The sequence below is a fragment of the Trichechus manatus genome, unplaced genomic scaffold, assembly GCF_000243295.1.
Source record: "Trichechus manatus latirostris isolate Lorelei unplaced genomic scaffold, TriManLat1.0 scaffold00022, whole genome shotgun sequence".
NCBI classification, from domain to species: Eukaryota; Metazoa; Chordata; class Mammalia; order Sirenia; family Trichechidae; genus Trichechus; species Trichechus manatus.
Genome location: NW_004443958.1, coordinates 20,124,821 through 20,137,353, shown reverse-complemented (window position 1 = coordinate 20,137,353; position 12,533 = coordinate 20,124,821). Strand labels below are relative to the sequence as shown.

Sequence of the window (12,533 nt, the reverse complement as noted above, 5' to 3'; positions counted from 1 at the left end):
CTTTTTAGGGGGCATAATTCAATCCTTAACAGTCACCCTTGGGATAAACCTGTGTTCAACTCTGCCTAGGGGTCAGGAGGGGTGTGCTGGGGCAACTGACCTCTGAGCTAGGTCTTAGAAGATGAACAGAATTTACTTGAAAGACTTTGGAAGCCTAGAAACAGGACATGCAAAGAAGGGAGGGAAGGAACTTTGAGCATCCACAAACGCTGACCCTTTGGTCTGGCTGGAGCCCAGCAGTCCTGGGGCTGGGAGACTGAGGGCTGAAGAGATACGAGAAAGGAGCAGAGGCGGGCAGGAGGGCATGAAGGGTTCACTGCTCTTGGCCAACCTGGCCCAAGCTACCATGGGAGCTTGGAGTCCACAGGACATGGTGTCTGGAGTGGGCGGTGAGCGAAGGGGGGCAGGGAGGTTATTGAGGTTGACTTCCAGGTATTTGTGGCACTTAGGTGGTGGAGGGGCCATTCAGAGAGAGGTACCCCAAAGGAGGAGCAGACTGGGGACAGGTGATGGATTCCACTTGGTGCCTGGGAATGGGAGGGGCCGGTGAGGCCAGGAGTGGAATGAAGGGGGCAGGTCAAGCCCACCAAAGGAGAGATGAGCTGGGCTGCCTCAGCTTCTCAAAAGTGCCTCGCTTGTCTCAGCCAATCTCATTGTCTCAGGTGGCTGGACCAGCACCTAGCATGTCCTGCAGTACCCATCTTTAGGATGGATGGATGGATGGGTGGGTGGGTGGGTGAGTGAGTGAGTGAATACATGAATTAATGAATGAGTGCATGCTGCCTTTCTCTTATCTCCCCGAGTAGCCTGGGCTGTGTCTGAGCCCCTCCGTCCCCAGGCGCCCAGCAGTGAGAAGGACGCCCACATGAACCATGCTTAGTATGCTGAATGAGTAGCTGGAGGACAGCTCGGGGCCTGGCAGTGGGGCACAGAGCCCACCCTGACCAGAGTTCACAGCAGGCTAACCTGCCCCCCACTCTCTGCCCACAGCAGCTTCAGCAGGAGAAGAACCCCAAAAACCTGAACAACACCATCAAGGAGCTGTTCCGCGTGGTGCGTGGGGATGTGGACCCTATGCTGGAGAACGAGTTCGTGGGCTGCCGGCGCTGCGCTGTCGTAGGCAACTCGGGCAATCTGAAGGAGTCACAGTATGGCTCCCAGATAGACGAGCATGACTTTGTGCTGAGGTGAGTGGGCCCTGGCCCCAGCGCCCAAGCTGCACCCAGTGGGCCCTAGCCCCCAACCCCGCACTGTGCCCAGCAGGCTCCTTGGAGCCAAAGAGGGCATCTTGGCTCCGGGTCAGGAGGCCAAGCTTCCAGTCCTGGTTGACCTTGACTTCCCGGGAACCCCGGACCCATCACTGCCCACTCTGAGCCTCAGTTTCCCTGTCTCTGCTTTGAAGAATGGAGCTGGACTGAGGTGCCTCTTCAGGGAAAAAAGAAGAAGCTATGGTTCCAGATGCTGGGAGCTTAGCACAGACAGGCCCGTTGAGAGGATAAGCTGCATTTGAAGACTCTTGTTTTCTCTTTAAATTTCATCCCCATTTTATAATCCAGACCATAATATAACTCTATTTGATTTTAATGTCAAATATATTTCCCCACATCATCAAGTAAGATAGATATTCTGGGATGATACCCACTTCTATCCTGGGTTTCTTGTAATTCCCACCATACCTCTCACGAAATCCAAGAGCATAGGAGCCCCAGGGTGAGACATACAAGCAGAGGTGGGGCTGGCACTCCCCCAGGTGTCTTGTAGAATGCTCTCTTGTTCCTGTGATCTCTGACATTGTGTCCTAGACCACTCGCGTGGCCTCCAGGGGGCTCAGTGTGCCTGGTGTCCAGTGGGAATGCCCACGGGGAGGATGGAGGAAGAGTCAGGCTTGGAGCCAACGGTCTTGTATTTGAGGCCGTCACCTGGGAGCTCTGCAGCCTTGGACAACCTCTCTGAGCTCAGGGGTCCTCGGCCATGACATAGGATGGGAGTGCCTGCAGGGTGATCATTAGATTTAATGCAGTAGGTTGCTTGGCCGTGACAGTGCCCGGTACGTAGCAGGTGTTCAGTTAATGGTGACCATGATCTCAAGGTTTCTTTGAGATCATAAAAGAACAAGAAAGCCTTGGAGCTGTGTCATTATTGTCTCCCTTTTACAGATGAGGAAATGCACATGCTGCAATGCTTGTCCTTCTCTCCCTTCCTCCCAGGATGAACAAGGCCCCCACGGTAGGGTTTGAGGCCGATGTTGGGAGCAAGACCACCCACCATCTTGTGTATCCTGAGAGCTTCAGGGAGCTGGGGGAGAACGTCAACATGGTCCTGGTCCCCTTCAAGACTATTGACCTGCAGTGGGTAGTCAGTGCCACCACCAAGGGCACCATCTCCCAGTAAGTGGCCTCAAGGCATCTGGATGGGGTCCGCTGACTCGCCTCTCCCTGCTCCCTCCACACCACAGCAGGTGCCCTGTCTCCCCAACACGCCGTTCCCACCACCATGCCCTTGCTCAAGCAGTTCTCCCACCTGCAATGGCTCCCCTCCCCAAGCCCCACCTCCTACAGGCCACCTTCCCAGGCTATCCCAACCCCTATTGGCTCCTCTAGCCCTCCATCACTTTTAATATATGGCAGGCTTTAGCCTTCCTCCTCCTAATGATATCCGAGTGGACCTCCAAGATCTGCTTCCCCCAAAATCAGAATAACCAAACCAGCTGCCTTCAATCTGTTCTAACTCATGGTGACCCCATGCGTGTCAGAGTAAGCTGAACTCCATGGGGTTTTCAATGGCTGCTTTTTCAGAAGTAGATCACCAGGACTTTCTTCTGAGGTGTTCTGGGTGGATTTGAACCTCTAACCTTTTGGTTAGCAGCCAAGCACAATGATTGTTTGCACCACCCAGGGACTCCAAACATCCTAGGGGGCCCAGCTGGAAAGTATTTAGGAAACATTAGGGTTGTTCCTCTTATCTCTAAAGCACACCGTAATGATAGCAGCCCCTTGAGGATGAAGACCTGACTTTCAAACTGCCCACGGGCCCTGAACCAAGGGAAAGAGGTACCGTGACAGAGGCCAGGACAGTGCCAAGTACATCAGCTATGGCGTAGTCATTGTTGCCTCCTTGAAAGTGGGGGAGACTCACCTTTTCTGAGCATCAGTTTTGTTCCTGGTCTCACACTTGGTACTTTACGCACGTCATCTCATGTAGTTCTCACAATAGCGTTGCAAAGCCATTATCATCGTCTCCATTCTGCCAATAAGGAAGCAAGGCTTGGCCAAGCAGTTCACCCAAGGTCGACCTCTACTCAAAGCCAGTGCTCACATCCAGGTCCAAAGCCTATGTCCCTTACTCTTTGTGCAAAGAAGTGGCTTCAGCTTCCAGATTTCCAAAAGCCTCCTTGTTTAGGTCGGTTTTCCAGAAGCAGAGCCTGAGGGAAGGATTCAAGTACAGGTGATTGAATGGGGTGTGTCATAGGAGAAAGGAGTGAGGGCAGCAAGATAGAGCAGGGAGGAGCTGAGCAGAGGTGCGGTCTCAGTGGCCATCACTGCAGCCTGATCCCACAGGCACTCTGGAGTGGGACTTGCATCACAGTGTTCAGTCCATCTTGAGGCCACGTGGTCAGGTTCTCATACCTTTATACTGCGTGATGCATGTAGCCTCCCTCCTGAGAAAGGGACAGCTGTGGTCATCATCAATCAATGCCCCTCTGTCAATACAGCTCTGGCCGTTAACGGGACAGGCACACAGACCTCCACTACACTCCTTCAGGCTGTGTGAAGGGCACAGAGACAATCCCTCATTTTAGCCTTTCTGAGAAAGGGGGAGGGGCGAAGCAGGTAGACCAATAGAACTTCCTCAAATTAGCCAAGGTTGCCCTCTGGTGTTTACAATGGGGTACAGTGGGCTGCTGCTGAAGGAGGGGACTTGGCTGGGCAAGGTGGTGGTGTCCCTGGGAATGAGAGTGGGGGAAGGGTTCTCCCCTGCCTCACCCTGGACCCCCTCCCCCAGCATTACCCCCAGAGCTGCACGCCCAGGCAGCCCCGTGCCTCCTTCCTGCATTAACCACCTGCTCTTCTCTTATTGCAGTACCTATGTCCCCGTCCCCACAAAGATCAAGGTGAAAAAGGAGAAGGTGAGTTGATCCTTAAACTCTTTTATTGTGGTAAGCTCTGGTGGAGCAGCGGCTAAGTGCTCAATTGCTAACCAAAAGGTCAGCTGTTCAAACCCACCAGCCACTCTGTGGGAGAAAGACCTGGCGATCTGCTCCTGTAAAGATTACAGCCTTAGAAACCCTATGGGGCAGTTCTACTCTGTCCTAGAGCATCGCTATGAGTCGGAATCGACTTGACGGCAACAAGTTTCTATGTATATGTGTGTATATATGATATGTGTGTATACATGTTATGTGTGTATATATGTATATGAAGAGACCCGTTGCCGTCAAGTCGATTCCGACTCATAGCGACGCTCTAGGACAGAGTAGAACTGTCCCATAGGGTTTCCAAGGAGCAGCTGGTGGATTCGAACTGCTGACCTTTTGGTCATATATAAAACATTTGCCATTTCACCATTTTTTATGTATACAATTCAGTGACATTAATTATGTTCATCATGTTGTACAACTATCACCACAAATCCATTTCCAAATTTTCCCATCACTCTCAACAAAAGCTTAATGCCTTCTAAGCAATGACTCCTCTGTCTCCCTCTCCCTCCAGCCCTGGTGAACACTAATAAACTTCGCTGTCTATACATTTGCCTATTCTGGAGCTTTCATATAGGTGGGATCACGCAGTATTGGTTCTTTCGTGACTGACTTATCCTCTTTCTTGTAGGGGGTTAGGTCATTGTCCATCTCTCCCACTAGAATGTATGCTCCACGAACGCAGGGGGATTTGTCAGCTTGCTCACTGAGTGTCCCCCGTGGCTAAGACAGTGTATAGCCCATGACAGGGGCTCAGTGTCTCACTCACACTGTGTTCCACCCCTCTCCGCAGATCCTCATCTACCACCCGGCCTTCATCAAGTATGTCTTCGACAACTGGCTGCAGGGCCACGGGCGGTACCCCTCCACCGGCATCCTCTCTGTCATCTTCTCCCTGCATGTCTGTGATGAGGTACGCCCGCCAGGCTGCCCGACATGGGGGCTGGCCGATCCTTGTTCCCAGGAGAGGGGGTGAGGGCAGTGGTGATAGAATCCGTTGTCTGGCTAATCCAGATCCTCCCTCCAGTGACCAGGAGGATCCAGGCTTGGCCCTTCCCTTGGGGGTCCCAGGTTCGGTACCCCCACAGCAGAATTTGCCTCTCATAGAGGGGTTTTAAGGGGTAAGAACACATCTTCTGACAGTGTGGTTGGGAGGCGAGCGCTCCCCGCCATCTGCTCACCTGCTCAGGCTGAACCAGGGCTGGCGGCCGATTCTCAGATTTGAGGCAACATAAAGGAACAGGTTCTAGTAGGGAGAGCTGCCACAGGGGTGGTTCCCAATCATGGCTGCATGCTAGAATTACCTGCAGAGTTTTAAAAAATCCCGGTGCCCAAGCCATGCTCTGACCCAATTTCATCAGAATTGCTGGGCATGGAAACCAAGCATCTGTACTTTTTAAAGCTGCCAGGAAGTTGCTCTCTACCCCGAGGCTGAGGCCCAGCGGGCCTGCAAGGGCACGGGTTTCTCATCACACATCCTTGGTTTCCCCAACACCACACAGAGGGCTCCTGGAGAAGGCTTTGAACTTGGGTTTACTTAAACTTGCTGAGGTCTCCCCAAGCCCCTGGGGGTCCCAGGAACATAGAAAAGGGTGTTTACGAGTCCTTGCAAATCGTGTTCACGGTACTGCCTTAGTTCCCTAGTGTTTCAAGAACAGAAACACCGCACGTGGGTGGCTTTAAAGAGCAGACATATATTTTCTCACAGCACAGGAGGCCGGAAGTCCAAATTCAGGGTGTAGCTCGAGGGGAAGGTCCTTCCTTGTCCATTTCAGCTTCTAGGAGCTGCCGGCAATCCTTGGGGTCCTGGGCTTGTAGATGCTCTGTTTCCATCATCTGCTGTCCTCCACCCCATGTGTCTCTGTACCTATTCTGGTCTTTTTATGACTCAGAAGTGATTAGGTTTAGGATCTACCCTACACTGGTGTGATCTTGTTAGCTTAACAAAAGAAAACCCCTATTTCCAGACAGGGTCATATTTACAGGGACAGGAGTTAGGATTTCAACACATGTTTTGGGGGACACAATTCAGCCCGTAACAGGTAGCCTCGGACTCTGGGCAGACCTGAGGCTTCCTTTCTCAGAGGTTGTGCCCGCTGCCCTGTGGTCTGTTCTCACCTTGGCTTTGCCCCCTCAGGTGGACTTGTATGGCTTCGGGGCAGACAGCAAAGGGAACTGGCACCACTACTGGGAAAACAACCCTTCGGCAGGTGCTTTCCGCAAGACAGGGGTGCACGACGGAGACTTTGAGTCCAACGTGACGGCCATCTTGGCCTCCATCCACAAAATCCGCATCTTCAAGGGGAGATGATGCTGGGAAGGGCCAGGACCACTGCACCAGCTCGTTCCTCTCCGTCTCCAGCCCCCGCACCTCACCGGAGCCACCTTGTTCCAGGAGCTTCGAGGGCCAGCCTCACAGTGTGCCCAGGGACCTCTAGCAGGCATGTGTACCCCAATTTTTGGCAGCTTGCTCTCACAGGGTCACTGAGCTCTGCCAGGCTGCCCAGCAGGTCTTGGAATCGGCCATGAGTGAGAGAACATGGCCCTCAAGGCTGGGGAAGGTGGGGAGATGTTGGGCAAGGTTCACCTTCAAAACACCAAAGTCATGTTGGCTTGTAGAGGCAAAGGGGGTCAAATCCTGAAGACCCCCGATTCTGAGGGAAAGGACCATTTCCTCATGAGAATGGGCAGAGAGGCTTCCTCTGTGGAGGGGTCCTGGCTGACTTCAGCTCTGGTCATCCTTGGGATGTCCCTGGGTGAGGATTACTTATGGGGCAGAGCCACGGGCCCACATAGCACTGGGAAGGGATGATGCCTTCTTTTCTGGAGGCAAAGCCCGGTCCCTTGCTTGGCCAGATAAGCCCGTCTTCCCTTTCTTCCCCGAAGCTCGTTCATGACGGCCAGGAGACCTCCCCACCCCAAAGGTCTTCACAGAAACTTTGCAGGGTGCTTCTGGCTCCAGGAGACGTCTTCTTCCCAAATAGATGCTCCTTCGATTCACCCACCTTTGTCGTTACGATAGCTGAGAGCAGATTGGACTACTTCCATGTGCCTTCATATCGGGGAAGGAAATGAACGTGTGGGCTGAGATGAGGCAAAGCCCTGACTTGGACAGGGACCTCCATCCACAGCTACCCTTTCTCTGGAGCTGGGGTCATTGTTTCCATTTTAAAGACTGTTGGACTTGGCATCCATACCTTCCCACACTACGTAGGGGGCCTCCTTCGCCCGGCATCTTCCCCCAGAGCCTGGGCTCTGGACAAGTTCACACTGGCCAAATACATGGTGTCCTGGGGCTGAGAGGCAGGCAGAGGGACAGTGACTGACAGAGCAGGACACGTCATACCTCATCCTCTTCCTCCCTCATGCGTCTCTTTCTTCCTCTTCAGCCTTCCTGATTATTTATTGATTTTTTTTTTTAATTCAACTGAGATTTCGCGCACCCTGTGTTTCTGCTGCTGGTCTGGTGTCCTCATTCCGCTGGCTGTTGCTTCACCAGGCAGCTGGGCATTGGAAGCTTCAACGAAGGTTTGCCTGCACCCTCGGACCCAGGGTTTCCGGGGTATCTAGGACTTGGGAGAAATCCTGAGGCATTAGGTCGGTAGATTTGTGGAACGCTCTGTGCCCTGCCTTCCAGCCTAATCTTCTGTCTTGTTGCGGACTTGGATTCAGTCTCAGGCTAGAAATGTCCAGACACCTCACTGGGGACGGTGGTGTAGTGGGGAGCCAGCGATTGTCCCTCCAGTTTCTGACATTTAATCAGAAAAACCACGTTTCCCACTGAAAGCCTCTTCCTAGAAGGCTGTTGCTGCTTGGGGAGGCGCGACGGTTTCCTGGTGGCGTTTGCAGGCTGCCAGACTCGGAAGCCGCAGGCCTGCCTCCTCAGACCTCCGCTTTCTGGAAAGTTCTGTTCTCGTCAGCCTCAGTGTCTCCCTCTGCAAACCAGGAGGGAGGGATTATGGAAGCTCAGGCCCTTGGCCAGGGGCACTAATGGCTTCGGGCTGTTCACAAGAATCCCCAGAAATTACATGCTAAGCTTTTTTTTTTATTTTTTAATCTTTCTTTCTGAATCTGGGTATATGAGCATTTTTCTGGGGAGAGGTTCCATAGCTTTTATTTGCCAAGAGGTTCAGGATCCAGAAAATTAAAAAAAAAAAAAGTTCAGACTTTAAAATTCTCCAAAACGTAAGGCTCTCTTGACTGATAAAGGCTCTTAAGTGCTGTGAGGTCGTCATTTTGATCGTAAACCCTCAAAGTTGAGCTCAGCAAGCGTTGGTTGGTTGACTGACTAATTTCAGGAACAGGCCTTGAGATAAAAGCATACTTACATGGAGAGCAGTGTCAACTCCTGGACATCTCCCTTTTTCCTAAAAAACCGATTGCCATCAAGTTGATTCCCACTCATAGCTACCCTGTAGGACAGACTAGAACTGCCCCATAGGGTTTCCAAGGAGAGGCTGGTGGATTCAAACTACCGACCTTTGGTTAGCAGCTGAGCTCTTAACCACTGTGACACCAGAGCTCCCTTTTCCTAAAAGCACAGTCTATTTAGGGACAAGGGGTTCAGGCTCAGCATCTACTTACGTGGGTTTTCCTGAGTAAGAAAGAGAAGGCCCTATAAAGTGCAGACGAGTCCACGTCGAGCTGGGTGCCACCTGGGTCAGCTTCCTGGTCTCAGTCAGCTCTCTCCCTCCTTCTAGAACATTAATGCTATGGGAGACCACCTAGCCCCCCGTTTTACAGATGAGAAAACCAAGGCCCAGATAATGGAAGTGACTTGCAAAAGTGAACCAGTCCTGACAAATAACACAATTCAAACAGGTTTTGATCAAGGATAAAACGTTATTGGCTCCATGTCTGAAATGTCCAGCCATGGGTTTTTCTAGCAAGGCTGTATCCAGCACCCTTCACCCCCAAATGTAACCAAAATGTAGGTTTCAGATTCTCTGCCCTGCCTCCCACCACTAAGCTTCACCCCCAGGCTGCCCGTGGTGGCCCTTAGAACCGCCAGGCTCTATCATCAGCCCCAGTACCTTCCCATGGAGGCGAGAGCTTTCTCTTTCCTGACGCCCCGGCAAACATCTCTTTGTATCCCAGTAGCTTAACAACGGGCACTTAACTAAATAAAAGCCAATAATTGTGGCAAGGACGAAATGCATCAATTGGCCTAAGTCATCCCAGGGGTGAGGGTGGCTGAGAATCAGGCAAGGGAGTGTCTCAAAGGGCATTTGGCATGCTGTGGTTAGGAGGATGCTGGGGAGGTGCTCATGTGTCTTCCATAGTCAGAGTTGGGGCACCAGCAGGATGCCCACTTGGGCCCCTGCAGCCCAGCCCAAGGCTCTGTTCACTCTTTCGGCAGGGAGATCCTTAGGGACCAGCCCAGGGCCCTGGGCAGAGGAGTCCTTGTCCTTATCTGCAGCCAATGTGCTGGACCTGAAGCCTCAAAGGCAGACCCGGTGAGGGTGACCCAAAGACCTCAGCAACATACCAGCCTTCAGTGCCCCCTCGCAGGCCTGGGCCCTGGTTTCATGGAGCTGGAGCCCCCTGCAGCAAAGCCAACACCTGCCTCGCATCCCTGGGGGCCCCTCCTTCCCCATGCTCTGCTTTCACCTCCTTTTGGGATTTGTAGCGTCTGGCTCTGCAGAGGGATTTGGGCAGGGAAGAAGGTCTTTAAATTGATACCTCTTGAAACTCTGGCTTTGTCAGGCATTATCAAGCAAGCCGTACGGGCTGGGCTTCGTGGAACATTCCAGGAACGAGCAAATAGGGCATCAAATATGGAAACCAGACAACAGGTGGACAGGATCCGGATGATTCTCATAGCGAGGGGGCTGATGCAGAGCCCACAGTGGGCCCCTGTCCCTGCTTTGGGCAGGGGCGCTAGTAAAGGTCAGCTCTACCTCCATGTGAATTGAGCCCCCGGGCCAAATGTGGAATGTTCAGGACCTCAGAGGATACTTAGAACTGTGATGTTCGCTGTAACTGTTCCCTCAAGGTGACCCAAACACGAAGAAAAATGGAAGAAAAGAATGCACATTCCCTCACATGGTTATGGTCAAGTGCGCTTTCTCCAGGGATGCCCACAGCGCTTAGATGGCTGAATGCCCTCCATGTGCCATCGGGGCCCAGCAACTGCCTTCACTCCTCTGGAGAGCTCAGTGATATTAGCCCCTCCCCCTTGGCCCTCTGGTTTCCAGCAAACACGGCCATATGCCAACCATCTGGTCAGCCCTGGAAATCCTCCTCTTGTTTCTCATGAAAACACCACCTGTCCTATCTTTGGGGGGCTTCGCGACACCTCCATGCAAAGAGACAAATGGGGAGTGTCTTAGTTACTTAGGGCTGCCGTACCAGAAATGCCACAAGTGGGTGTCTTTAAAGAACAGAAGTTTATTTTCTCGAAGTTCTAGCATCTGGGAGTCCAAATTAGGGTGTCAGTCACATCGATTCCTTCTGTGAGCCTCTCTGTTAATTTCTCGTGTCTGTGGCAATCCTTGGTGATCCTTGGTGTTCCTTGCCATCCATCTCTCTTCCCGCTGTGTGTCTCTGTGTCTGTTCGGGTCTTTTTATAACTCAGAAGTGATTAGGTTTAGGATCCACCCTACACTGGTATGACTTCATAACATAAGAAAAGAAAAAGCCCTATTTGCAAACAGGATCATGTCCACAGGGACAGGAGTTAGGATTTCAACACACGTTTTGGGGGACACAAGTCAACCCATGGTGGAGTCAGAAGGAAAAGCAGCAGAGGCGGGCACAGAGCGTCTCGTGGTGGATCCATATCAGGGCATTAACAGTTTTGTTTTTCTCACCAAAAGAGCACTGGATTTCCTATAAGAAGCAAGACTGCCCTCCCAGCCCATCCGATGTACCCACGTGCATGCTGAAACCATGTCCACTGCTCAGCCTTCTAGCACAGTACAGAATCACTCACCTGCAAATGGTCCTGAGCCCAGACGTCAGCTTTATCCCGAGCCTGTGTCAGGAGCCCCCGTCCCCGGGTCAGGAGCCCCGCCCCCGGGTCAGGAGCCCCGCCCCCGGGTCAGGAGCCCCTCCCCGCCGGGATGAACTTGGCCTCATCCCTTTCTTGTGCAGAATCGCGTCAGCACCTCCCTGAATTCCCTCTCGAAGCCAAAGTTTCTTGAGCACTTTTCTTCTTCGCAGTCCTGTTTGTTTTGTTGTTGGTGTTTTGCAATCTGGTTTCTCTCTCCTCCCGGCCTCTCTCGTGTTTGCTTCACAGCTGAGCGTTAAATCTGGATGCATTTTGAATGAGGTTAGCAAGAGTCCACCTTCCTTGGCCCCTGCTGTATTTATTGTTAAAAATTTCCAGTGATCAGAATCAGAGTGAATAAAGAGAAGAGCTATTTTATCTTTTGGGTGTGATTGTCGTTTTACTACAAGGGCTGGGCGTTGGTGCTGCCCTACTGTTTCCGTTTGAGAAATCTCAGTCATAACACGGTGCAATGTTCTGTCTGCCGAGGGCCCCCTGTGGGACTCTTCGCCCCTTCCAAGTGTCCGGAGGCTCAGGAGATGGAGCGTTAGCATCAGCACCTGAGGGGCAACTCCACAAACGCAGCTCCGCCACTCGCTGCTGTGCGACTGTGCCAACTTGCCTAACCTCTCTGAGCCTCAGTTGCCTCATCTGTGAAATGGGCCTGGCAATATCGACCTTCAGAGGGGGTACCAGATAAAGAATGGAAAGCGTCTGGCTCCCGGGAGCCGGAGTAAACACCAGCCGATCCGAGCGTTTATGGAATGAAGTCACCTTAGGCCAGGGCCCAATGCCGGCAAGTTAGGGCCCCTCGGCCTCCCTGACAGGTGGGCTCATGGCACGTGGACAGAAGCCTGGTCCAACGTTGGCACACATCTCCCATTTGGGATTTTTTAAATAATCCAGAAACCCAGTATGGTCCGGGGCTTCTGCGTGAGGAAACAGATGCAGAGAGTTTAGAGTCAGTTGAGGGCAGATGCGGGATTCAAACCCAGGCCTTCTGGGCTCCGGCTCTGGGCTTCCTGTCTACTCTGCTACCTCCCAGCTAGTCTCTACTCAGCCAAGAGAAACTTCCCCAAGTCCATCTGAGGAGTTTGTTGGTGGTGACCTTTTGAAGGCAGCCCACCGAGGCATGATGTTAGAGATTAGCTCAGGTGCCCTGGGGCCAGCTTACCTGCGTTCGTACTGACGAGCTGTGTGAGTTTGTCCAAGTTACCTAACTTCTCAGTACCCAGTCTCCTTAGGCGTGAAGTTGGGATGATGTCATCGCCTACCATATAGACATGCATTAAGGATGAAGTGAGTTCACACATGCAAAGGGCTGAGAAGAGAGCCTGGTATACA

The 12,533-nt window shown here is 52.4% G+C and overlaps 1 protein-coding gene across 11 annotated transcripts in view; it reads left to right on the top strand.

Annotated features, from left to right (window-relative positions):
* The window catches only part of ST3GAL1 (ST3 beta-galactoside alpha-2,3-sialyltransferase 1), a 101,833-nt gene extending 91,624 nt beyond the window's left edge, over positions 1 to 10,209 (top strand). For 10 of the 11 annotated variants that reach the window (XM_023728218.1, XM_023728217.1, XM_023728219.1 and 7 more), the window contains 5 exons: positions 991 to 1,187; positions 2,208 to 2,387; positions 4,081 to 4,126; positions 4,992 to 5,111; positions 6,336 to 10,209. In XM_023728218.1, the coding sequence (XP_023583986.1) occupies positions 991 to 1,187; positions 2,208 to 2,387; positions 4,081 to 4,126; positions 4,992 to 5,111; positions 6,336 to 6,509 (717 nt within the window). In that variant the 3' untranslated portion in view covers positions 6,510 to 10,209. The remainder of the gene's footprint in view (positions 1 to 990; positions 1,188 to 2,207; positions 2,388 to 4,080; positions 4,127 to 4,991; positions 5,112 to 6,335) is intronic. The other variant, XM_023728226.1, reaches the window with a different exon arrangement.
* The last annotated feature ends 2,324 nt before the right edge of the window (positions 10,210 to 12,533 follow it).